Source organism: Rhinatrema bivittatum, chromosome 2, assembly GCF_901001135.1.
Source record: "Rhinatrema bivittatum chromosome 2, aRhiBiv1.1, whole genome shotgun sequence".
NCBI lineage: Eukaryota > Metazoa > Chordata > Amphibia > Gymnophiona > Rhinatrematidae > Rhinatrema > Rhinatrema bivittatum.
This window is the reverse complement of record NC_042616.1, coordinates 771961170-771988758: the sequence shown is the minus strand read 5'-3', so window position 1 is coordinate 771988758 and position 27589 is coordinate 771961170. Positions and strand designations below refer to the sequence as shown.

Genomic DNA, 27589 nt, shown 5'->3' with positions numbered 1-27589 from the left:
CGTGAAGCTGCAGTAGGACAAAGGGTCAGTGATACTCATAGCCCCGTATTGGCCTCGACAAGTATGGTTTCCCATGCTTCTCGACCTCTTGATCATTCGCCTGGGCACAACACCCACTCTCATAACTCAGAACCAAGGCATGTTACACCATCCGAACCTTCAGACCCTATCTCTCATAGCCTGGATGTTGAAAGCTTAATCCTACAACCATTCCACCTTTCAACTAATGTGTCTCGAGTGCTTGTAGCTTCACGAAAACCTTCCACACGAAAATCCTATCGTTCTAAGTGGAATAGATTTACGAGATGGTACACGCAAAAAGGTATAGACCCCTTTTCCTGCCCCACGCCATCCCTATTAGACTATCTCTGGCTCCTTTCAGACTCTGGTCTCCAGACTTCCTCAGTGAGGGTATTTATTTTATTTATTTGTTTTTATATACCGACATTCGATCGAAATATCACATCGGTTTACATCGAAACATAACAAATAAGGCATGAACTGCTTATTTTTACATTGCAACAAGTTAACTTGGTGGAAGGGATATATTTAAATAAAAGGATTGAAACATTTTGACATTGTAACATAGTAATAGTTAAATAACATAGGAATAATAAGTTAAAACGGAGCTATCGATATGTTGCAGCATAAAACAATGTGAACACTTTAGCATGAGAGGCAAGTTTAACACTGAGAATCTACATAGGGGCATAAAATGGATAAATGGAGGAGAATCCATTAGAAGGTAGCAAATTAGCATGAGGCTGGGGAAGGAGGAAGTGAGAGGGTGGAGGAGGGGAGAGAGGTATAGTCCAGGGTATAGGGGCAGGTGGGTGGCGTGAGGGTAGGTGAGGGGGGATGTCGGGCGATGATTAAGGGTGAAGATAGCCCGGGCAGGGGGAGGGGGTTATGTGTCCGGCGGGAAGGCTTTTCTGAAGAGCCAGGTTTTGAGTTGTTTCTTGAAGATTTGCGTGGAAGGTTCATTTCTGAGGTGGGGTGGGAGGGAGTTCCATAGGGAGGGACCAGCAACAGATATGGCTCACTTTCAGGTGGAGGAGAGGTGCACTGCTTTGCAGTTGGGACCGGTGTCAGAGGATCTGAGAGATCTTTGTGGGGTGTATGGTCGAATGGCAGCATTTAGCCAGTTCATCTCATTGTTATTTATTTTTTTGTGGATGAAGGTGAGGGTTTTATATTGGATTCTTTGGTTAATGGGAAGCCAGTGTAGTGCTTTGAGTGTGGGGGAGATGTGGTTGCATTTCTTTATGTTCATGATGGATCTGGCGGCGGCATTTTACAATACCTTCCAGGGGTCTGATGGAGGATTTGGGGAGTCCGAGGAGTACTGTATTACAGTAATCAAGTTTGGAGAAGATTATTGTTTGAAGGACAGTTCGATAATCATGGGTGTGGAGAAGGGGTTTAAGCTTTTTCAGTGTTTGTAGCTTAAAGAAACTGTTTTTCACCAGGTTGGAGATGTGGTGTTTGAGGTTGAGTTCATGGTCAATAATCACGCCCAGATTTTTTTTATTTTGTTTTTATATACCGGCATTCAATCGAATGTCGGTATATAAAACATATATTCCATCTCAGCGTACCACAAGAGAGTAGGGGATGCCCCGGTTACAGCGCAACACCTTGTGAGTCGGTTTATGAGAGGCCTGCTGCAACTTAAGCCCCCTCTACGATCACCAGTCATCTAATGGGACCTAAATGTAGTACTTGCAAGACTCATGCACTCCCCGTTTGAGCCTTTGCACTCCTGCGATGTTAAGTTTCTTACCTGGAAAGTCCTCTTACTAGTAGCCATTACATTTGCTAGAAGGGTTAGTGAGTTACAAGCACTTGTCACATACTCACCCTATAGCAAGTTCCTACATGACCGAGTGGTCCTCCGTACTCACCCTAAATTCCTTCTCAAGGTGGTTACTGACTTCCACTTGAATCAGTCTATAGTCTTGCCCAAATTTTTCCCAAGGCCTCACTCTTTATCAGGGAGAGTTTTACACACCTTGGACTGTAAACGTGCACTTGCATTCTGTCTAGATCGCACTGCAGTCCATAGGAAATCCACCCAACTCTTTGTTTCTTTTGATAAAAACAAGCCAGGAGTTGCAGTGGGCAAACAAACTCTCTCCGACTGGCTAGCAGACTGTATCAAATTCTACTATGAAAAAGCAGGCCTTTCTCTCCAGGGACAAGTGAAGGCGCACTCAGTAAGAGCCATGGCAACCTCAGTAGCACACTATCGTTCAGTACCAATTGCTGAGATCTGCAAAGCTGCAACATGGAGCTCTCTTCACACATTTGCAGCACATTACTGCCTGGACAAGGAAGAACGCCAAGACTCTCTGCCTTTGGCCAAGCTGTCTTGAAGAACATATTTCCAATTTAATTCCAGCTCCTTCCACATCCAATCTGCTGTGATTTTCAGGCTGCCTCATTTTTACCATCAGTTCACCAGTTTTTTGCCTGTTGCACAAGTTGTACGCTGTTGGTCCAAACAAATATGAGTCAGCCTATAGCTTGCTAAGCACCCAAATGTGAGGATTACCATACTCCTTGTCCTGGGAGAAAGCAGAGTTGCTTACTTGTAACAGGTATTCTCCCAGGACAGCAGAATGTAGTCCTCACGAAACCCACCTGCCACTCCACGGAGTTGGGTCCGAAACCGTTTTATTATTTTATTTTTTTGCTCACACCTTTTGCTACAAATGAGACTTAAGGGAGACCCCTGTGGTTACAGGGATTATGGCATGCTGGGCATGCTCAGTGTGCCAGTCAAAAGTTCTAGAAACTTTGACAGAAAAGTTTTCCGTGATAGGGCTCCGTCCAGTGATGTCACCCACATGTGAGGACAACATCCTGTTGTCCTGGGAGAACACCTGTTACAGGTAAGCAACTCTGCTTTTTCAGCATATCATTTGATTCAGTTATTGTTATTTTTATGAATTTATTGCACAGCTTATTAAATATAAGGAAGGAAATGGTTGAGAGTATCCAAGGAGAGCCTATCATCTTCCTTTAAAATTATTCTCTCCATTTGACAGGGGTCAGTAAAGACATTAAACTTTTTCTTGATAGACTGTGACTGTTCCATTACTTTCTTTTATAAGGATGTTGCAGAAATAGTTTGTGTTAACTTCCTTTACGTTTTATATTTATATTTTTCATTGGAAAACCTGATTGCTAGAATGCATTTCTTGTTTTAAATTCATCTGTGGTATGTTTAAACAGTAAACTTGTATAAATTGCAAACATGTTATTGAAGAAAGGTTTATGGTCAGGTAGAATACTGAGCAAATATGGACCCTAGATGTTTCAGAAAAAGGAGTGGTTATTGCTTCTTTCAGTATAAATTCTGCAGAAATAAATATAAACCATGTATATTTTGTATGCTCTTGATGTTTGAGAGAGTACTATCAAGCATGTAAACTAGTCTGCTGTGGAACTCTTCAATGGCTTGACTTTTAAGAGCTTTGTAAATATCATAGGATCCCTGGGTCTTAGAAACAGTTTTGCTCACTTTTCTTGGATGGGAGGCATAGCAAGTGTCATTAACTCCTGCAGTATATATATATTTATATAGCTTCATAAGCAACTCAATCCTCAAGTGTCTAATTGTCATTAAACGTTTCAGATCATGGACATCATTTTTTTATTTATTTATATATATATTTTTTACTGTTCAGGCAGATTAGAATATTCACAGTTGATTATTAATGTGGTTCCTGTTCTCTGTGATATTTTAACATAGTGGTTTATACAAATAAAAAATATTTATTTGCAAAAATACACAAATAATTGCCATTTTTAGCCCTGATGTCCCTTCCATATGAGACTTCCATCAGATTTTTGCAAGCAGAACTTGGTAAAGACAGTTGATTGGCTGATGCCATCATCAGAATTGATCTGATTTTTTTTTATTGCTGTACTTCAATATTGTTGAGAAGTGATTATATTTGGTATTAATTTAGAAAGAATTCAGTTAATCCCCTACCAATGCCAGGCGATAATTGTTTACTTTTCTTGCAACCGACTGCCAGCCTCCCTGTTCCTTACTGATTTGGTGTCTATAATACATTCTAAATCTATTTTCAGTTAAATGTTGGTAACTGAATGCTTTCTTCTAGGTAATGATTCTGGGTCAACATCTTCAGAAAAGGTTATGAATAAGTTTGAAAGAATGTCAAGGTAAATTTACTTTAACTTAATGTTCTGGTGCATTTTAAATATGGTGAACAAGCTGCTGGTGGCAGTTAACCACACAATAGCAGTGGCTTTGAAAGTTCAGGCAAGTCCTTGATAAGTGAAGTATACTATAATTTGTATCTCTGTAGTGTAAAGAAGAAGAAAAAATGAATATAGACTTTTGAAAACAATCACAAAAATAATCTTTTTAGACATTTGCAGTCACACACATAAGACATAGATTTCTTGTAATTGCAGATTTTTAAATGAATGAGAAACAGTGGGGAAACATGACTCAACTAATTGGCTCAGATGATTCTTTGAGCGATTTCTTAGAAATCTTCTGAGCATGCGCAGGACTTTCGCATATGACACCAAAACTGTTATTCCTTAGTTTTGTCTTATGTTGAAGGGCATCCTCCTCCTATAGTTTACAGCTGCCATTTAGGTCCCAGTTGACTTTGCTTTGAGGTTTTGTTTTTTTTCATTCCTCTTCAGCACTTATTTTTCCTCTTTAGGTATTTTGGCATTTGTCAAGTTTCCTTGATTTTCTTCACTGTTGCCTCAGCATGTTTCATTGAGCGCAGTTTCAGATCTTCTGATTTCTGTTTGGCAGCAGTGGCCCAGTCTTGTTTTATCCCTTTTCAACACATCTTTTTCTCTTAGAAAATCTCTTTGATTCAGTCAGCACATTTTTTGATCATAACCAAGAAGTAAGCCAGTGACTTAAGTAGGTGCCCAAAGTGCTCCCAGTAGATGGCTCATCACAAGAAGAGCTGCAAAGGCCATGACCTGTGCACATGCAAAGTCTACTATATGTATTGCTACAAATGATTTGAGCCTGGCAAGTGAGGCTCTATGCCTACTTGACCAATGCCAGTAAGTCTAATTCAAAGCTTTCCTAATACCTATTTAAAAAAAATTCCAAGGAAGGGACCATGGTAGAGCTAGTGGCCTGGCTTTGTTAAAGCATTCCTCAGCTGCTTCAGCTTCTCAGTCTGAGGATAGGCCCCAAAGCAGAGACAAGTCCCACTCAAGTCACCCTCAGAGGGCTCAAAGAATTCAGTCTGTAATGACACAGTCCACCACCTTGATCTTCGCAGTTTAGCATATATCAGCTTTTCCTAGCCCAACCTCCAACTACTCCTCCACTTACCAAGAATTCTTAAGAGAATTCCATGGACTCTAATGACTCAGAAGAAAACTGCTCTCTAGATCTCCTTTGAAAACTCTCTTTGTAACCTTCAAGAAATTCGCTACTGGAGGACATTTTCCTCCTTCATTTTGTTTAAAAGATGGCTATAGCCATTCCTTATGATTTACAGATCTCAAAAGAATCCAGGACACCTATGCTCAAATTCCTGAAATATCTGGATGCACCAAATGAGTTGGTGGCAGTGCCTGTCCAACCTTTTCTACAGAACACTATGAAAATGAAATGAAACATCTGTTTAGTGAGTTCTGTAATTAAGAAAGCAGATATGAAGCATTATGTCCAGACAGCTCCAAGATTCGACTATACACAGCTGCTGCATCAGAATGTGGTGAGAAAATCATTTCTCAAGAGGTTCAATTAGTCTACAATGCATGTGTCTGCCCCTCTAGACCATGATTTAAGGTTTTAGACCTCATTCAGAAGTGATCTTTTCAGATCTCTGTTCTGTGTTCTTGCGTTATCAATATAGTTACATTGTAAATGACAGCAGAAAAAGACCAAAATGGCCCATCTAGTTGCCCAGAGTTGTAACTACCACTTCTTGCAGGTTAATGTCATTCCATTTGTTTAGTATATGGGGTAACCTGCTGTTCTACGCAGGTTACCCCATGTACTGTGTTTATAGTTGTAACTACCCCGGTGCCTTCTACTTAGGGTTGTGTCTGTGGCTGTGTTCAGGTTACCCCATTATTTTGTTTCCATCTTCTTGTCAATAAAGGATCCTCTATGTTTATCCCATGCTTTCTAAAATTCTGCTATTTTCTTTGTCTTCACTATCTCTTCTGGGAGGGTATTCCATGCATCCACCATTCTTTCTGTGAAAAAACTTTTCTGATGTTCCTGAGTCTACCTTCTAGTAGCTTCAAACTGTGACCCACTAACTCTGCAGTTTCCTTTCCTTGGTAAAAGGTGTAATTGTGCATTAATACCTTTCAGATTTTTAAATATACATGTTCAGGTCCTGAAGTCTGTTTGGTGTTCACTAGAGAAGACCCTGGAGAAGGGCCATTGCTGGTTGACAAGAAGCACAGATAGGAGTGGAGTAGACAAATGTATGGGAAGAACTAGGAAAACTGAAAGTGGACAAGACTATGGCACTTGATGAGGTGCATCCCAGGATACTGACAGGTCAATACAGTAAAGTGCGGCCGCGGTTACCCTGCTCCTAACCCGCTTTCTACTCACTTTTCGGCTTACCGCGTCCTTAAATCACCGGGTAACCCCTTCCGCCCACGGCATGTATATTACATGTAAACGATCGAATTAGCTATTCCCTCCCATATAGTAACGCACGCCCCGACTATCGCTTTTTTACCCTGCCGTTTTGCCGTGCGTTTAACCTGCTAATTTACCGCCTACCCTTACCCCTGCATTAGAGGCAGGGGTAAGGGTAGGCGGCAAACTTTCCCCCAGCCCCCGCTCATCTGCCCTGGCCGCGTCCATGGGTGCTGGTCTCCGGGGCAGCCCCAGTCCCCTCCTCCCGAAGCAACGAAAGCAGAAAAAAAGTGAAAAAGCGAAAAAAAAAAAAAAAGAAAAAGCGAAAAAAAAAGTTGCAAGAGAGAGAGGGGAGAGAGGACGGGCAATCCTACGCTCGGGATTGCTAGTCCTCTCTCCCCTCCTCCCGAAGCAAGGCGCGAAAAGCAGCCTTGCTTCGGGAGGAGGGGAGAGAGGACTGGCAGTGTAAAGCAACGAAGCGACTTACTTTTTTTGCAGCCCCCCTCCGGAGACGGACATCGGCGAAGACGACCGCGGCTCCCCTGCCTCCAGCTGCCTGCGAAGATGGACGCCTGCATGGGCGAAAGCGGCCCCTGTGCGTGCAATTGGGCCGCTCAAGGCGTGACGTCACGATGTTTGGCGTCATGGCATGTGACGTCACGTCTTGAGCGGCCCAATTGCACACACAGGGGCCGCTTTCGCCTGTGCGATGCGTCCATCTTCGCGGGCAGCTGGAGGCAGGGGAGCCGCGGTCGTCTTCGCCGATGTCCGTCTCCGGAGGGGGGCTGCAAAAAAGTAAGTCACTTCATTGCTTTACACTGCCAGTCCTCTCTCCCCTCCTCCCGAAGCAAGACTGCTTTTCGCGCCTTGCTTCAGGAGGAGGGGAGAGAGGACTGGCAATCCTGAGCGTAGGATTGCCCGTCCTCTCTTCCCTCTCTCTCTTGCTACTTTTTGTTTTCGATTTTTTGATTTTTTCCGCTTTCGTTGCTTGCTTCGGGAGGAGGGGAGAGAGGACTGGCAATCCCGAGCATCGGAGAACGTCCACTTCCTGGTACCTGTCATTTGAAATGACATTTGAAATGACAGATACCAGCGTGTCCGTGAAGCATTAGGCCAGCGCACACAGGATACTGTATAGCGCTCTATACAGTAAAATGGGTTGCGCGGGCCTATCGCTTCACGGATGCTTCTTAGATGCAGCTTGCATTTGCAAGCTATTTACATACAGTATTGAGCGGTAGGTGAGCTGGACTGTGCGTGCGGCAACCGCGGGTGCGCCCGGCACTAACGCAGCTCTTCCTACCGCTCCTTACTGTATCGGCCTGCGAGGGAGCTCAGATGTGCTGTTCGGTCTGCTGAAAGACCTGTTCAATATGATGCCGGGAAACAGGAGTGGTGCCAAGAGATTGGAGAAGAGTGGTGGTGGTCCCTCTTCACGAGAGTGGAAGCAAAGAGGAGGCTGGAAACTACAGGCCAGTTAGCCTCCCCTTGGCGGTGGGAAAATTAATGGAAACTCTGCTGAAGGAAAGGATAGGGAACTATCTACAATCCAGTGGGTTGCTTAACCCGAGGCAGCATAGATTCAACAAGGAAGGTCCTGTCAGACAAAGCTGATTTTTTTTTTTTTTGGATTGGGTTACTAGAGAATTGGATCAGGGAACAGTGCTCAATGTGATTTACTTGGATTTTAATAAAGCTTTTAATATGGTCCCGCATAGGAGGCTTGTGAACAAAATGAGAAATTTGGGAGTGGGTATCATGGGAGTAGCATGGCTTGTAAACTGATTTACTGACAGGAGACAGCGTGTAATCGTAAATGGAACCTATTCTGAAGAAAGAACAGGGATCGGTTTTGGGACTGGTTTTGTTCAGTATCTTTGTGAGCGACATTGCGGAAGAGATAGAAGGTAAGGTTTGTCTATTTGCAGATGATACTAGGACCTGCAACAGAGTGGACTTGCCTGAAAGAGTAGAGAAAATGAAAAGTGATTTAAGAAAGCTTGAAGACTGGTTGAGGATTTAGCAGCCCAGATTCAGTGCAAAGAAGTTGTCATGCATCTTGGGTGCAGTAATCCAAAAGAGCTGTATGTTATGAAAGACTAATGTGCAGGACTGGGGGAGAGACCCTGGAGTAATAGTGTCTGGTGATCTGAAGGTGGCGAAGCAATATGACAAGACGGTAGCTAAAGCTAGAAGAATGCTGGGCTGCACAGAGAGAAGATTAAACGGTAAGCAAAAGGTGTTGATGCCCTTATACAGGTCCTTGGTGAGACCTCACCTAGAGTACTGCGATCAGTACAGGTGCGCATATCTCAAAAAGGATAAAAACAGGACGGAGGCGGTTCAAAGAAGAGCAACCTAAATCGTGTGGGATCAGCATTGGAAGACTTATGAGGAGAGACTGAAGGATCTGAATATGGATACCCTGAAAGAGAGGAAGTGGAGGGGAGATATATGATGCAGACCTTCAGATACCTGAAAGCTTTTAATAATGCACAATCATCAGAACTTTTCCATTGGAAAGAAATTAGTAGAAACTCCAGGGAGTACGACTTAGAACCAATTTCAAGAAATATTTCTTAATGAAGAAGATCGTGAATGCTTGGAATACACTTCTGGAGGAGATTGTGAAGACAAAAAATTTGAAAGAATTCACAGGGGCATGAGATAAAAATTGTGGATCCCTAACAGCAAAAGGATGGAAATGAAGAAGAGCATAGGGGGGTAACTTGCTGGTGCAGTGGTTTCTACCCTTAATCACACTGGGGAACACAATTTTCATTGATTTAGATCTGACACTTGTTTTTGACTAACTTTTGACATCTGAATCCAAAAATGACCACAGTTTTTCTCTATCACGTCAACTTTTTAAGGTACAGGATACCCTCCCTTTGTCCCAAAAATCATACAAAATGTACGTACAAAGGAAATAAAAGAAAAAATTACCTGAATATACTGTTTATTTCATTATTTTCTTCATACAAAGGCTATATATTGTTACTGTAAGTCAAATTGTGAACAAGTAGTAAAGTTCTGCTACCAAACCTACATATAGCTTTTCCGGTAGTGTTCAATCTGTGGACATTCTCACCTGATGATCATAAGAACATAAGAAATTGCCATGCTGGGTCAGACCAAGGGTCCATCAAGCCCAGCATCCTGTTTCCAACAGAGGCCAAACCAGGCCACAAGAACCTGGCAATTACCCAAACACTAAGAAGATCCCATGCTACTGATGCAATTAATAGCAGTGGCTATTCCCTAAATAAACTTGATTAATAGCCGTTAATGGACTTCTCCGCCAAGAACTTATCCAAACCTTTTTTGAACCCAGCTACACTAACTGCACTAACCACATTCTCTGGCAACAAATTCCAGAGCTTTATTGTGCGTTGAGTGAGAGAGAATTTTCTCCGATTAGTCTTAAATGTGCTACTTGCTAACTTCATGGAATGCCCCCTAGTCCTTCTATTATTCGAAAGTGTAAATAACTGATTCACATCTTCTCTTTCAAGACCTCTCATGATCTTAAAGACCTCTATCATATCCCCCCTCAGCCGTCTCTTCTCCAAGCTGAACAGCCCTAACCTCTTCAGCCTTTCCTCATAGGGGAGCTGTTCCATCCCATTTATCATTTTGGTTGCCCTTCTCTGTACCTGCTCCATCGCAATTATATCTTTTTTTTAGATGCGGCAACCAGAATTGTACACAGTATTCAAGGTGCGGTCTCAACATGGAGCGATTATAGAGGCATTAACCATTCCTTTCCTAATAATTCCTAACATTGTTTTTTTGACTGCTGCAGCACACTGAGCCGACAATTTTAAAGTATTATCCACTATGATGCCTAGATCTTTTTCCTGGGTAGTAGCTCCTAATATGGAACCTAATATCGTGTAACTACAGCAAGGGTTATTTTTCCTATATGCAACACCTTGCACTTGTCCACATTAAATTTCATCTGCCATTTGGATGCCCAATCTTCCAGTCTTGCAAGGTCCTCCTGTAATGTATCACAATCCGCTTGTGATTTAACTACTTTGAATAATTCTGTATTATCCGCAAATTTGATAACCTCACTCGTCGTATTCCTTTCCAGATCATTTATCTATATATTGAAAAGCACCGGTCCAAGTACAGATCCCTGAGGCACTCTACTGTTTACCCTTTTCCACTGAGAAAATTGACCAGTTAATCCTACTTTCTGTTTCCTGTCTTTTAACCAGTTTGTAATCCACGAAAGGACATCGCCTCCTATCCCTTGACTTTTTAGTTTTCTTAGAAGCCTCTCATGAGGGACTTTGTCAAACGCCTTCTGAAAATCCAAATATACTACATCTACTGGTTCACCTTTATCCACATGTTTATTAACCCCTTAAAAAAAAAAATGAAGCAGATTTGTTAGGCAAGAATTCCCTTGGGTAAATCCATGTTGACTGTGTTCCATTAAACCATGTCTTTCTATATGCTCCACGATTTTGATCTTGAGAATAGTTTCCACTATTTTTCCTGGCACTGAAGTCAGGCTCACTGGTCTATAGTAACCCGGATCACCCCTGGAGCCTTTTTTAAATATTGGGGTTACATTGGCCACCCTCCAGTCTTCAGGTACAATGGATGATTTTGATGATAGGTTACAAATTTTAACTAATAGATCAGAAATTTCATTTTTGACTTCCTTCAGTACCCTAGGATGTATACCATCCGGTCCAGGTGATTTGCTACTCTTTAGTTTGTCAATCTGGCCTACTAAATCTTCCAGGTTCACAGTGATTTTGTTCAGGAAGTCTGACTCATCACCCCTGAAAACCATCTCCGGAACTGGTATATCCTCATTAGTAAACACAGAAGCAAAGAATTCATTTAGTCTTTCTGCAATGGCCTTATCTTCCCTAAGAGCCCCTTTAACCCCTCGGTCATCTAATGGTCCAACCAACTCCCTCACAGGTTTCTTGCTTCGGATATATTTTTAAAAGTTTTTTTTATCAGTTTTTGCCTCTATGGCCAACTTCATTTCAAATGCTCTCTTCGCCTGTCTTATCAATGTTTTACACTTAACCTGACAATGCTTATGTTTTATTCTATGTTCAACAGATGTATCCTTCTTTCAATTTTTGAAGGATTTTTTTTGGCTAAAATAGCCTCTTTCACCTCACCTTTAAACCATGATGGTAATTGTTTTGCCTTCCTTCTAACTTCCTTAATGTGTGAAATACATATGCACTGCGCCTCTAGGATTGTATTTTTAAACAATGTCCCATGCCTGTTGAACACTTTTAACCTTTGTATCTGCACCTTTCAGTTTTTTTCTAACTATTTTCTTCATTTTATCAAAGTTTCCCTTTTGAAAGTTTAGTGTTAGAGCTGCAGATTTACTTATTGTCCCTCTTCCAGTTATTAGTTTAAATTTGATCATGTTATGATCACTGTTGCCAAGTGGCTCCACCACCATTATCTCTCACCAAATCCTGCGTTCCACTAAGAATTAAATCTAAAATAGCTCCCTCTCTTGTTGGTTCCTGAACCAATTGCTCCATTACATGCAGGAACTTTGTCTCTAGCAAGTCCTGATGTTACATTTACCCAGTCAATATTGGGGTAATTGAAATCTCCCATTATTATTGCACTGCCAAATTGGTTAGCTTCCCTGATTTCTCTTAGCATTTCATCAGCTGGCAGACCATTTTGTCCAGGTGGACGGTAGTATACTCCTATCACTATATTCTTACCCATCACACATGGGATTTCTACCCAAATAGATTCTACTGAGCATTTAGTCTCTTGTATGATCTGTTGGACTCTACACCTTCCCGGACATAAAGTGCCACACCCCCACCAAGTTGATCCCCCCTATCATTGCTATATAATTTGTACCCTGATATAGCACTATCCCATTGGTTATCCTCCTTCCACCAAGTCTCTGTGATGCCAATTATGTCAATCTCATCATTTGCTGCTATACACTCTAACTCTCCCATCTTACTTCTTAGACTTCCGGCATTGACATACAGACATTTCAAAGTGTGTTTTTTGTTTGTATTAACAACCTGCTTTTTAGTTATTAGGGATAATTTGGAAATCATTAGCTTTGGTGATTTTTTACATATAGGCACATGGACTATGTTTGCTTTTAATGGAACCTCTGTTGGGATGCCCTAACTCTCCTGTTTCATTAGTATCCTTCAAGGATACATTTCTCCGAACCATGCACTGCTGAGCAACTGTGGGCTTTCCCCCTTGTTCTAGTTTAAAAGCTGCTCTATCTCCTTTTTGAAAGTTAGTGCCAGCAGCTTGGTTCCACTCTGGTTAAGGAGGAGCCCATTCTTTCAGAAAAGTCTCCCCTTTCCCCAAAAGTTTCCCCAGTTCTTACAAAGCTGAATCCCTCTTCCCTGCCCCATCGTCTCATCCATGCATTGAAACTCTGGAGCTCTGCCTGCCTCTGGGAACAGGAAGCATTTCAGAGAATGCCACCCTGGAGGTTCTGGATTTCAGCTTCCTACCTAAAATCCTAAATTTGGCTTCCAGAACCTCTCTCCCACATTTTCCTATGTCATTGGTGCCCACATGTACCACGACAGCCAGCTCCTCCCCAGCACTGTCTATAATCCTATCTAGGTGACGCGTGAGGTCTGCCACTTTCGCACCAGGCAGGCAAGTTACCAGGCGGTCCTCACGTCCACCAGCCACCCTGCTATCTACATTTCTAATAATCGAATCACCAGCTATGATGGCCGGCCTAACCCTTCCCTCCTGGGCAGTAGCCCTGGGAGACTTGTCCTCAGTGTGAGAGGACAATACATCACCTGGACAGCAGGTCTTTGCTACAGGATCACTTCCTGCTTCACCAGGGTGATGTTCTCTTTCCGGGAGACCTTTCTGATCCAAGGCAGCATTGGGGCTGCCAGACTGGATTTGGGACTTGGCTACTATGTCCCTGAAGGTCTCCAACAATAGTCAACCATCATATGTACATCCATCTACCCTGATACCGTGCCTCCATGACCTTCAAATATTGGTGGAATCGTTCACCTTGCTCATCACTGACTGCACCAAGGTTTTTCGGGAAGTCAACAAGATGGCTATGCAGAAAATGCACCTTGATGTTCATGTTGCAACGAAGCATTTTGAAGCTCTCCAAGAGTTTCTGGACAATTTCGGTGTAATTCTGTGCTTGTGTATTTCCCAGAAAGTCCTTGACAAGGTTTTTGAATGACAACCAAGCATTCTTTTGTAGTTCTGACATTGTCCCGATGAAATGTTCATCTTTAATGAGCTGCCAAATCTGTGGACCATCAAACACACCGGCCTTTATCTTTTCAAACGACAGGCTAGGAAATGCCAAAATGAGATACTTGAAACAGTCTCCTTCAGTTGGCAAAGCTTTAACAAATTGCTTCATGAGACCCAGTTTTATGTGCAGAGGTGGGAATATAATGTTCTTTCTGTCAACAAGTGGCTCATGTAGAATGTTTGGATTACCAGGTTTGAGATCAGATCTTGGAGGCCAATTTGACTGCACCCCAATATTTCTCACGAGCTCTGCTGTCCCACATACACAGAAAACAAGGATACTTGGTGTATCCGCATTTCTGACCAAGAAGGAAGCAGACCATTTTAAGGTCAACACAGATGATCAGTTGTGCTTGTGATTTGCAATAGATCAATGACTCTCTTTATATCTTCATTGTCTTCACAAAAACAAACTGAATGGCCCTTTTCCTATCGCATGTGATATTTGGTGCATTTTGATAAATCCAGGCCTAAGATAGGCTGTAGAGAAAAAACTTGATGTGATAGAAGAAAACTGCTGTTTTGAAATCAGCATGCCTATTTAAGTCTAAAACAGCTGAAAAATCAAACTCAACAGGAATTATGTTAAAATTTGTTCCCCAGTGTAATCCTTTATACTGTTGATGCATCTTCATCATTGCTGTCTGCTTCAGTGGCAGGGAGAAAAGGATTATTGGATTCAGACTTCAACAAGAGCGCCCTGACATTTACAGTCTGAAAAACTGATAAGCATAGGGGTAGCCTGCGAGACATAGATAATACTACTACTATGAGCTTGCTGGGCAGACTGAATGGACCATTTGGTCCTTTTCTTCGTTTCATATGTCTTCATACAGTCCCCACACCATTTTAGTTGCCTTTCTCTGGATACCTCCAGCTTTTCTCGGTGGACAAGCAGGATGAATCCAGCCACCCAAGTGGGTGACAATATTTGATGGCACAAACGCGGACATATTCTCCAGAGCTCAGAAAACTTTCTGAGCATGCATTTGTGATCCTGCGCAGACACCACCTCCCTGTGAGCCTCAGTCTCTTCTTTCGCCAAAGCAAAAGGATGTGTTTTATTGCTCTTTCTACCTGCCTCCATTTTTGTCAAAAACGGTTTCTAAAAAATAAATATATATATATATATATATATATATATATATATATATATATATATATAAACACAAATACACTCCAAAGGAGTGAGACAAAGCTCTATTATGGATGAATATGGTAACAATTAAAAAGCTACAACTTTATTGATGATAGTACAAATAAAATAAAATATTAGAACAGCTGAACCTTCCCAAATCTATTACATCAAATGCCCAAGCACAAATGCTTATGTGGATGAGTAAGTTAGACCTCAAAATAAAATAAAATGTAAATCTCCCTATTACAACCAAATTAAAGGCATACATTACATATTTATATATGTATATATAAAATACAATTTTCCTCATTTTCAATAATCTCAGAAAAATATTCCAGGTCAGGTAAAATGCCATTTAATTTATATTCTACTTGAAGACATAAACTGCCATGTCAAGACCTTCATTGCTTTGGCCCTGAAAATATGGCAAACTGCTCTGGAAGAATGTTGCCCCAAGCACTCTTGCAATTAAGGTTAAATAACAAATATCCTCTTCATATGAAAGGGAGAAAAAATCATCGGAAAGACTAGTACCTAAAAGAAAGGTCTAAGTCTTCTAAGAGTCACAGTTATATTTCATCTACTACTCTTCTGAGTCATAAGGCTTGTGATGAAAAATCCACTTTGGCCCTATCATCCTGCAACCAACATCGTACCGAAATTCCAGCACCAAGGTGTATGGTGCCATCTTCCTCTACTGCTTACAGATCAGAGCTAAAGGGCATTCATGATATTTAGTTACTTTTTATTACTTAAAACAATTTGAATTCTGCAAAATCCAATACGTTCAACATGGGTAACAATTTTACAGTCATAAAAATTTAGACAATAATACAAAAATTAAAATCATTCTACATTGTCGGAGCTATGATTAAAAAGCTCTCTACCTTGTAATAGCAAGCTGGTAATCCTGAAATGAAGGAGCAGATAATATAGCAAGACCAACAATACTGAAACAGATTTTGGCACCCAAAAAAGCCTCTGCAGTAGAAACACTTGAAATCTCTTTGCCTACCATGCGATCTTCATGACCAAAAATCTTGGAAGCCTTGATCAGAAACTTACAGTGCAGATAACCTTTGGTGCTGACAACTTTTTATCCTAGTGTCTGAGTCTGATGTATCTTCCTGCACACTGGCTTCATCTGAAAGTCATCCCTTCATTCAGAAGATGTGGATGGACTTTGTCCACACTTATATGAAGTTCTTTCCCACTAACACTCCTGCTTCAATTGCCCAGCTTGTTTTGGAGAAGTTTGCATCTGATCTTCAGTCTCAGTCTTTGATAACTCTCTTTCAAAAGCCTGTAACCTCTCCAGATAAGCATCAAAGAACATCTTCAAAGTTAAAGGCAACCTCCAAGGAACCTCTAGTTATGATATCAGATTCCAAGGAAGATTAATTTTCATCCTTTGAAACAGTCTTTCCCAAGTTCTGTACATTTGACATCTGATCTGTCACTAGAACCAATGAAGAGTATAACACCATAGGGTGATATATCCTGCCTGCCTTTTCTCCAAAAGGTGGTGACTTCTATTCTTTTCAATCTCCAGGAGGAGAAGTCTTCCATGGAGAACTTCTTTGGAGTACTCAACTACATACAGCCACTTGTGGTCCCAGTTCACAACTTCAAGATCACCAATTGAAAATATGAGCACACTGCCAATGGATAAGAAAATATATATGAAGTATAGAGTTTAACAATGTCTGGGACAAAATAAAACCCATCGTCCACATGATCCTATAGTGTAGAAGCAGCATTAAAGAAAGCAAAAAAGACCAAAGCTTACCAGGAAGAGATGCAAAACAATTGGATGCTGCAGGGAGAAAGGTATTCCAGTTAGCAATGCTGCAATCTAGAATTTCAGCCCACCAATATTAAATAATTTGGTTTTTATATAATACCATGCAAAAAAATGAAGTACAAAATAACAGCTTTGTTCTCTAATATATATGGGACAAATTTACATCTCACCTCACTGATACTGAAGAATATACAAAACATTTAGTAAAGTTTATCTATGAACATAAGAAATTACCAAGGGTCCATCAAGCCCAGCATCCCATTTCTCCGAACCATGCACTGCTGAGTGACTGTCGGCTTTCCCCCTTGTTCTAGTTTAAAAGCTTCTCTATCTCCATAAACCGTTATTAAGGTGAATTTGGGGAAGTCCACTGCTTATCATTGGGATAAGCATCATGGAATCTATTGGCGTTTTTGAATCCTGGCACGTTCTTGAATTGGCCACTACTGGGAACAGGATACTGGGCTTTATGAACCTTTGGTTTGAACCAATATGGCAAATTTCATGTTCTTATGTACAGCTACTGGTGCAAAGCATTTGGTAAAGACTCTGGAGCTGCTGACAGTAGCTCCAGAAAGAATAGTAGGACGACAGTGATGTCTGTCAACCAGAAAAAGCAGATATCTTCTGTAATTTTTGTGGATGCAAGTATATAGGCATTCTTCAGATCTAGGGTGGTTAGCCAATCCCCGATCTCCAAATGGATGAGAATGGTTAACAAGTAAGTACATTTTAAACTTTTCCCCTCTTTATGAATCTGTTTAGCTCTCATAGATTCAGAACAGGACTAAGGCCTCCTCGTTTTTGGGAGATGAGGAAATATTGGGAGTACAATCCATTCTAGGAAAAGGGGAAAGAAATGGTTCAATTGACTATATATCTAGAAGAAAGATAAATTCTGTCTAATATTTGTAGTTGGTTTGTGGACAACTTGTTGCGACTGTCTGTCTTCGACAGCTTCGCCCCTCCTACCTCTCACTACTTGTGGCTCCTCCCGCTCACCTCGGACTACTGGCTGCCACGGCATCTGTTTGCCATCCTCTCCATCGTCCCCGGACTGGCTTTGGTGCTGCTTCCCGCCATGCTCCTCCAAGGTACCTTAGGGCGCGCGCGCCACCCTCATCTTTATTTCCATGTTGGCACGAACCTCAGGGGAGTCCCCCTGATATGACGTCACGCTGCCCAGATATTTAAGCCTGGCTGCTGTCTGTAGGCTGAATCACTTTTTATCTCTATCTAACCTCGAGGCCCACCTAAGTCCTGCTGGCCCCAGCACCCAAAGGCTGAACCCGAGGGGAACAAGGGCTGGTATAGGTGAAACTACAGCAGCATCTAGCTTCAGCCCACTCCACCTGCTGACGGTGGGGACCTGTAGGTCCTTGCCTACGGGTTGGGTCAACCCCACCTCAGCCCAAATGTCCACCTACGACGCAACAAAATGCATTTGAAATGTCACTGGAACCAATATTTTCAACCACTTTTCTACAGGGTACTGATTTAGTTCTCCTCTTTGTAACTTTTTACCTTAGTAAAATCACCAATCCAATCTTGTGCTAGGAAACTATTTCCAATCAGTCCAAGTACAAGAAACTTTAACAGATTTGTCCATACAAGCCTGTGCCAACTATGCTCTCAGGAGCATAAATCCACTGCTTATTCCTGGGATAAGCAGATTGAATTTTATCTACTCCTTAGGATCCTGGATAGGCCATGAAAACATGATGCTGGGCTTGGTGTGACCAGTATGGCAAGACTTATGTTCTTAGGAGAGGTGGACCAAACAAGGGCAAAAGTTTCATTTAAACATTCTTGAAATTATTTTTAAAGCACTCATAGCTCTCGAACCTTTCATAAAGGGGAAAGTCCTTCAGATCAAATGGATAATGTTGTAGCAGTGTATCATATAAACAAGGAGAAATGGGTTCTTTAATGTTATGTTATAAAGCACTGAAGATATGAACTTGAGCAGTAGAGAGAAATATATATCTCTGTGCAACACACATACCAGGATAATCCGACATTGTACCAGGTTATCTGAGTTGTCACCTACAACCTTACAAATGGTCTCTGGATATCAACATTTTCCAAAGTATTTTTCAACAATGGGAAGTTTCTCAAGTGGCTTTGTTTTCAGCTTTGTTAAACCACAAGCTTCCAGTGTACTGCTCCAGAAGTCTAGACCCTTTATATTATGATCATGTGTTTTAAAAGAAGTCTTAACATGTAATGGTTGTAAGCTCTTAGATATTTTAATAGCTATTGCTTTGCAGCTAATTCTTAGTAACTGAAAGATCTACTGTTTACTAAATGCTTCCTTTTGGTGGAACACTGTTTGTATGATATATAGGTATGAGAGTGTTGCTCATGAAAAGTTCAACAGGAAACTTAAAATGCTTAAGATTTGGCAGCCTTTTTGTGAATTTCTCTTTTGCAATGCCTGGTGATTATATTTTGCTTTCGTTGTGTTTCCCTCCTTGTATTGGTTTTTATTGTTCTATTTTGCTAAAATTAAATAAAAAGATTGAACTCTAGAGATCGATCCCAAAGCCTTGGCATCAGATGCATTGGAAATTTCTGGTCATAAGGCCTAATATATACATTTCCCCCAATTCTTCTAATTGCCAAGACAGTTCTAAAACTGAGCCAAAACAAGGCAAGGATGATTCTAATAGCCCCTTTCTGGCTTTGCTAAGCTTGATTTCCTTGCCTGCAAAGACTGTCAATTGTTCAGCCAATTCACCTTCTGATTTCTCCATTATCTTCTAATCCAGTACAATGGGTTGTCTCTTCACACCAAACTTTGTGCTCTAGCACTAAAAGCATGGATGTTGAACGCCAAAGCTTAAAGGATCTTCTCTGTTCCTCAGATAAAGGTAGTTCTACTAGCAGCAAGAAGATGCCTACCAGACATTTCTGTAATTCAAATAGATAAGGTTCTCTATTTGGTGTAAATCTCAGAATCATAATCTTTTTGAAGGTGAAACTTCTACAATTCTGCACTACCTTCTTCATTATTCTAAGTCAGGATTGAAATCATATTCCATAAAAGTACATGTAAGCACTATCACAGTGTATCATCACCCTTCTGAGGGTCTCCTGGTGCCTCAACATCCCATCATAACAGTTTTAAAAGGGGTCTTCCATTTGTGAGCTCCCATAAAGTAACTGCCAACTCACTGGGACTCTAGTCTTGCCAAGATTGTTGAATCTCCATTGGAACCTGTAGCATCTAATTACATAACATATCTAACTTGGAAAACTCCTTTTCTCGGAACAGTTACTTCAGCTTATGAGGTGCGTGAACTCCAGGCACTAGTGGTAGACTCTCCATACTTTCAAATATTCAAAAACTTACTGAGGACTTGCCAGAAGTTTTTACCAAAGATCATTTCTCAGTTTCTTTTGAATCAATAATTCTTCCTTTTTTTTTTTTTTCCTCCAAGACCTCATACAAATAACGCAGAGCAAGTTCTCCATACCTTGGAATATAGAAGAGCTATACTCTTTTACATAAAAAGAACAAAACCTCACAGAAATACCTCTGATGTTCATCTCCTCTGATCTGAGCAAAAGAGGTCTTCCAGTAGGAAAGCACATACTTTCTTCTTGGCTATCTGACTGTATCTTCTGTTATAAAAAATGCAGGTATAAACCTTCCTAATAGAGTTAAGGCCCATCAGATTTGAGAAACTGCAACTTCAGTAGCTCTTCTCCATTCTTCCTCCATTTAAGACATCTGCAAAGCAGTTACCTGGACTAGCATTACTGTCTAAACCAAGACTCTCGCACAGAATAGTGCCTTTGGTCAAGTAGTACTTCAAAATCTCTTCAATTAGTAGCTTCAATTCTCTCACCTTCCCTCTTGTCCAGGTTGCATATTCCTTCTATAGAATATACAACCATCAGCTTGGGAGGCCCTACTTGTGTAGCTGCATTTAGTCGTCCTCCCTGGAGAAAGCAAAGTTGCTTACTTGTAATATGGACAACAGGAGAAATAGGCCTCACAGCCTCACACACACCCCCCCCCCCCCCTCTTCTTTGGAGTTGAAGCTCAGCTAGGAAAGGACTGTTGAGATTAACATAAGGTTGATACTCTCATCCTCTCTCCCAGCCTTCCATTTTCCCATCACTCACCACCTCCCTATCAATTTATAAGCCTCTCTGTGTCCCATACTCAGATGCCAACCGTCTTCCCTAGTCCAGCTTCCCTTTTCAGTCTATTTCTTTACTTATTTGGTGCCTCCCACCCTCCCTCTGATCTTATGATATCAGGACCTCTGTCTCTAGCTGCATGAAACAGATTCTGATGTTTCTGAGTAGCATGAAGGGGAGCAGTTCTGCAGGTGACTTCAGAACAAATGAGGATCAAGCAGAGCAGAGGTAGACAATGAAATCTAGGCATTAATTGGCTCTGCAGGTGAATCCCTCCTCATCCTCTCTCCTAAGTTCGGATTGGTCCCACAGATGCTCCCTTCCCTTCTCTTTCCTGGGGACCAGTGAGTGCTTGGATGAGAAAAGGATCTAAGTAGGACCAATCATTGCTTTAGGAAGAAGAGGATTCTGGGTGCTCCCAGGAGCCAATCAGTGCTTGGGGGAAAAGGAGGGGAGCCTTAGTGGTTTCTTCTCAAGGAATAGTCATTCTAATGAAACCATTATGGCAAGCCCAGTTACTTCATGCTGAATTGCTTGAGAATCTGCAGAGATTTATCAAGGATTAGCTGAAAACAGAATTCTAGAGTTGTAAATCAGAATCTACTTTGCAGCATATTTGTCACTGTATATAATGGTTACACCTTTGTGATTGTAATAAATTGTCATATTGCCTTTAACATGTGATCTCACTAAAATTAAGAATGAGTCTTCTCAAACTTGTCCTGGGAACCCCACAGTCACTCGAGTTTTCAGGATATGCACAGTGTGTATGCATAAGAAATTTGTATACACTGGAGAATTGTTTATGCAAATTTATCTTATGCATATTCATTATGGATATGGAGTCCTGAGAACAGGTTTGGAAAACATAGTTTAATAGTTTTGCACTGTTTCTAGGTTATTAAGATCAACTTTGAAAGTGCTTCAGAAAAACAGTTTCCAGTTTGATGGCTTAGGTTACAGTTCTGCATGAAACTCTGGTTCTAATCTCTTGCCCAAAAGCGTTGATTGGAGTCAGACACACTGCAGAAGACAATATGCCCTATCATGGGGAGGGAGAAAAGACTGCTGCCATACCAACAACCCCTACCATCCAGTGGTGCTGAGGGTAAATCTCGGAGAAAATTTCCCTTCAGCCTTCTTACCTAGCAAGGATACTTGAGTCACATACGGTTTGGGGTTAGGATATTAAAAAAAAAAAAGTGTGGTGGAGGAAGATAGAGGATTAAAAAGAAAAATATCCACTTTGGTAATTATGGTTTTGTTTCTGTCAATTAGCAGTGGCACCACAAAGACTGCACTTGGCCCTAGAGTTCTACCTAAACTACCTCAAAAAGGTAAGAATTATTTGATATATATATTTTTTTTTTTTTTACATTTTAGTATGCACACTTATGGCAGCAATCAAATGAAGTTTGAGACTACATTTTACAATCTGAGAAATACACAAAATAATGGAATTAATCATAATGCAATTGTGAAGAATCTGACAATTGTAACACTGTAATTATGCAGATACTATTAAGCATAATGCCTACATTAAAAATAGTCACACTATACAATATGCTTATACACCACATAATTCTGAAATTAATTAGTTCAATGAAATTATAATAGTTTCAACAACTGGTGAAGTTTCTCGTGTTTTATCAAAAAAGATTTTTAAAAAAGCCAGATTTTTCTTTTTAGCTGTTTACTTTTTATCTACAACTCAAAAAATGGAGCAGAAAATTGCACTCCAGCAATTTAATATCCACACATCCAAGGAGATGCACAGAGTTAAATAAGGTCCAATTCAATTTGTAAATCCAATAGTTTACTCTAGTTTTTTCAAAAGCGGCAACTCCGTTGCTCATCTGTCAAAGATACAGTCCTCAATAGGGTCCCCCAACACGGACCCCGTGTTTCGCCGAACAGGCTGCATCGGGAGGGATAACAATTTCAATAACTAGAAAGTAAAGTCAAAAGTAATAACTTCAATATGTTATAAAAACAAGGACCAAAAATTAGAAAAGGATACTGTAACGTATTTTGCCGATAAACATGTATTTATTTATTTATAGCTTTTATATACCGTGGTTCAATTAACAGGATTAATTATCACTACGGTTTACATTACAACCAGCAAAAAACAACAGACACATACGTTATAAATGACAGCTCAGTCTAATATTTCACATAGCAAGGAGAGCGGACGGAAGAGACGCTATCAGCGACATCGAAGAAATACTGTGCTGAGACCTTTTACACCTGGTGCCAACATATCATTGCTAAAGCCAGATCTATCTGCACCATCCCCTTCAGCACTGAAAATCCTTCCAAAATTCTATCTACACTCTGAACACCTTGCTCTCTCTAACCCCTAGATTCATCAAAATGTGATAACATATGGATAACACCCATGATAAGAAAAAAGGGCGTGATTAACTTTAGAATTACCATATGGTATGGTAACATAGCGCTTTGCATAGGTCTTATTGTTTGGTGCAATAAACGTTTTGCACCCCACGATACTTCCTATTTTGCAACTCGCGCCCAGAGGCCCTTCAAGCATCATTCAAATCAGCATATACAACCAGTATCCTGCAAAGTGAAAATGTATACATCACTCATTCAGTCTCTACATGGTGGACACAACCTTTCAATCTGTTATGTGCTCAGAAATTTAAAGAGAGAGCGCCTATCTATAAGGCCTTCATAGCAGTCAAGTATTTATATGCCTTTGGGAGGGTCATCTAATAGCTTGAGGTGAAGTTTGGTGATTTAGGGGCCAGTTTTTCGTGCAGAATGAGACGTACGAACTGCATAGTACACCTCTGTGAAGATTTAACTTCATTTGGAGTGAGGAAAGTCTCACAAAGATAAAATTTTGTACTATGTTATCTCGCCCTAGCTTGATGGTACCCTATTATAGAATCCATCAAGCTAGGGCGAGATAACATAGTACAAAATTTCATCTTTGTGAGACTTTTCTCACTCCAAATGAACTCAGATCTTCACCAAGGTGTAAGGTGCGGTTCGTACGTCTCACTCTGCATGATAAACTGGCCCCTAAACCACCACCAACATCTCACCATGAGTTATTAGATGACCCTCCTATAGGCATATAAATACTTGACTACTATGAAGGCCATATAGATACTCTCTCAACCTCTCTCTCTATGTCTCTCTCTCAATTTCTCTCTCTTGAAGATGTTGGGTCATATAGTAGCCATGGTCTATGTAGTTTCACTTGCTTACTTAAACATGAGGCAAGCCGTGGCACTTCAAGCATCATTCAAATCAGCATATATACAACCAATGTCCTTCAAAGTGAAAATTTCCACACCACTCATTCAATCTCTACATGGTGGACACAACCTTGCAATCTGTTATGTGCTCAGAACTTTCATCCTCCAAAGGCCCATCATATATTAAAAGAGAGGCATCAACACAAGGTTGGGGGCCGAGCTCAAGCAAAATATTTGATAGAAAAGGTGCCACATCAGTTCAACTTGGAGAAGAGATGGCTGAGGGGGGAATATGATAGAGGTTTTTAAAATCATGAGAGGTCTAGAACGGGTAGATGTGAATCGGTTATTTACTCTTTCGGATAGTAGAAGGACTAGGGGGAAATCCATAAAGTTAGCATTTAAAGCAAATCAGAGAAAATTCTTTCATTCAACGCACAATTAAACTCTGGAATTTTTTGCCAGGGGATGTGGTTAATGCAGTTAATGTAGCTGGGTTTAAAAAAGGTTTGGATAAGTTCTTGGAGGAGAAGTCCATTAAATGCTATTAATCAAATTGACTTAGTAAATCGCCACTATTACTAGCTTCAGTAGTGTTGAATATACTTAGTTTTTGGGTACTTTCCAGGTACTTGTAGCCTGGATTGACCACTGTTGGAAACAGGATGCTTGGCTCGATGGACCCTTGGTCTGACCCAGTATGTCATGTTCTTATGGAGCTAAGAGCCATATTCAAAGCTCTACTTACTTTTCAGAAATGGTTCAGAACCAGACAGACAATTAAGTAGTCATATACTGCATAAATGACTAAGGAGATATGGATCTGCAAATCTTTGCAAAGAAGCATGCAAAATATGGTGATAGGCAATGGAAAAGAAAATGCATTTGAATGCTATATATCTGCCAGGAAAGTTATATGCCATAGCAGACTCGTTGAGCTGCCGGCTTCAGCCTCACAAGTGTTCTCTCCATCTGGACATGGTAAGCATTCAATTTTAACTTTGATGAACACCGCAGGTAGATCTTTTTGCAGTTCCGTCAAACAACAAACTCACATTATATTGTTCAAAGAGACCAGTTCCAAATACTGTACTTTCTGATGCTTTTGCCATTCCATGGCGCGCACACCTTCTCTGTGTTTACTCCTCTTCCTCTCACAGAAAAAAAAATCTCCAAGTTAAGAACGCACAAAAGTATGATACTGATTGCAATGTTTTGGCCATGCCAAATGTTGCTCCCATGCTTGCAAAAGTTGACAGTAGCCCCCAACTATGTCTCCCAGTATGCCCAACATTGCTGTTTACTTCTCCACCCAAAACTTCAGACTTTAGCACTAACAGCATGGATGAAGCTAGCAGAGACTGCATTGTACAAATCAACTCCTTTTCATCACTTATTAGTTCTAAAATTCTTTAATGCTATCAATTTAACAATGAATACCTCTGAATCTGTCTGAAATGACAACCCCACCCCAACCCACCTCCTGAAAACTCACACCGAATCAAAGTGCCCACTTACAATGGTCCATATTTAGATTATCAGATTCAGCCTTATAAAGAGGCGCCCCCCCCCCGAGCGCGTGTAACATATGTGTGTAAAGCTGCAGACATACGTGCATGAAGATTATTTTATAATCTACGTGTATACTTTTATAAAATAGCATGTTTCTGTGTGCAAGGTGAGATACGCTCGTTTATGGGTGCACGCACAGCCCTTTTAAAATCTACCCGTAAGTAAACATAATAGCAGTTCATGGACTTCTCCTCTAGGAACTTATCCCAACCTTTTTTAAACCCAGCTACACTAACTACCCTAACCACATCCTCTGGCAACAAATTCCAGAGCCTTATAAAGAGGCGTTACGTTCCTGACATTGCTTTTTTATTGCCACATCACACTGAGCCGACGAGTTCAATGTATTATCCACTATGACAGATCTTTTTCCTGGGTGGTAGCTCCTAATATAGAACCTAATATCATGTAACTATAGCATGGGTTATTTTTCTCTATATGTATCGCCTTGCACTTATCCACATTCAATTTCATCTGCCATTTGGTGCCCAATCTTCCAGTCTCGCAAGGTCCTCCTGCAATTTATCTCAATCCTTATATGATTTAACATCTGTGAATAATTTTGTGTCACCTGCAAATTTGATCATCTCATTTGTCATATCCATTTCCAGATCAATTATAAATATATTGAGAAACACCAGTCCAAGTACAGATCCCTGAAGCACTCCACTGTTTATCTTTTTCCACTGAGAAAATTGACCATTTAATCCTACTCTGTTTCCTGTCTTTTAAACAGTTTGCAATCCACAAAAGGACATCACCTCCTGTCCCATGACTTTTTATTTTTCTTAGAAGCCTCTCATGAAGGACTTTGTCAAACACCTTCTTAAAATCCAAATACAATACATCTACCGGTTCACCTTTATCCACGTTTTTCAAACCCTTCAGAAAGGCGTAGCAGATTTGTGCGGCAAGACATCCCTTTGGTAAATCAATGCTGGCTGTGAACTACTAGGAATTATTATGAAGGGAATGGCAAATAAAACGGAGGATGTCATAATGCCTCTGTATTGCTCTACAGTGAGACCGCACCTTGAATTCTGTGTGCAGTTCTGGTCACCGCATCTCAAAAAGGATATAGCTGCACTGGAGAAAGTGCAGAGAAGAGCGACCAAAATAAGGGGCATAAAATGGCTGTCCTATGAGGAAAGTTTAAAGAAGATAGGGATGTTTAGTTTGGAGAAGAGACGACTGAGGGGGGGATATGATAGAAGTCTACAAAATCATGAAAGGACTTGAAGATAATGTACATCATTTATTTACTCTCTCAGATAATAGAAGGACCAGGGGGCACTCCATATAGTTAGCAAGTAGCTCATTTAAAACAAATGAAGAAAATTCTTTGTCACTCAGCGCAGAGGATGTGGTTACAGCAGTTAATGTGTCTGAGTTTAAAAAAGGTTTGGATAAGTTCCTAGAGGAAAAACCCATAAACTGCTATTACGGTAATTAACAAGCAATAGTAGCTTGTGATATATGTAATGTTTGGGTACTTGCCAGGTACTTATGACTTGGATTGGCCACTGTTGGAAACAGGATACTGGGCTTGATGGGACCCTTGGTCTGACCCAGTATGGGCATATCTTATGCTCTTAACCATGTCTTTCTATATGCTCTTAATTTTGATCTGTAGAATACTTTCCACTATTTTTTCCAGCACTGAAGTTAGGCTCACTGGTCTGTAGTTTTCCGGATCACCCCTGGAGCTCTTTTTAAATATTGGGGTTACATTGTCCACCCTCCAGTCTTCAGGTATAATGGATGATTTTAATGATAGGTTA

General features: G+C 40.8%; 1 protein-coding gene across 10 annotated transcripts in view; it reads left to right on the top strand.

Annotated features, from left to right (window-relative positions):
• The window catches only part of ASAP1 (ArfGAP with SH3 domain, ankyrin repeat and PH domain 1), a 975348-nt gene that overhangs the window by 862136 nt on the left and 85623 nt on the right, over nucleotides 1–27589 (top strand). For 8 of the 10 annotated variants that reach the window (XM_029592039.1, XM_029592032.1, XM_029592035.1 and 5 more), the window contains 2 exons: nucleotides 4134–4194; nucleotides 22285–22343. In XM_029592039.1, the coding sequence (XP_029447899.1) occupies nucleotides 4134–4194; nucleotides 22285–22343 (120 nt within the window). The remainder of the gene's footprint in view (nucleotides 1–4133; nucleotides 4195–22284; nucleotides 22344–27589) is intronic. The other 2 variants (XM_029592038.1, XM_029592031.1) reach the window with 1 other exon arrangement.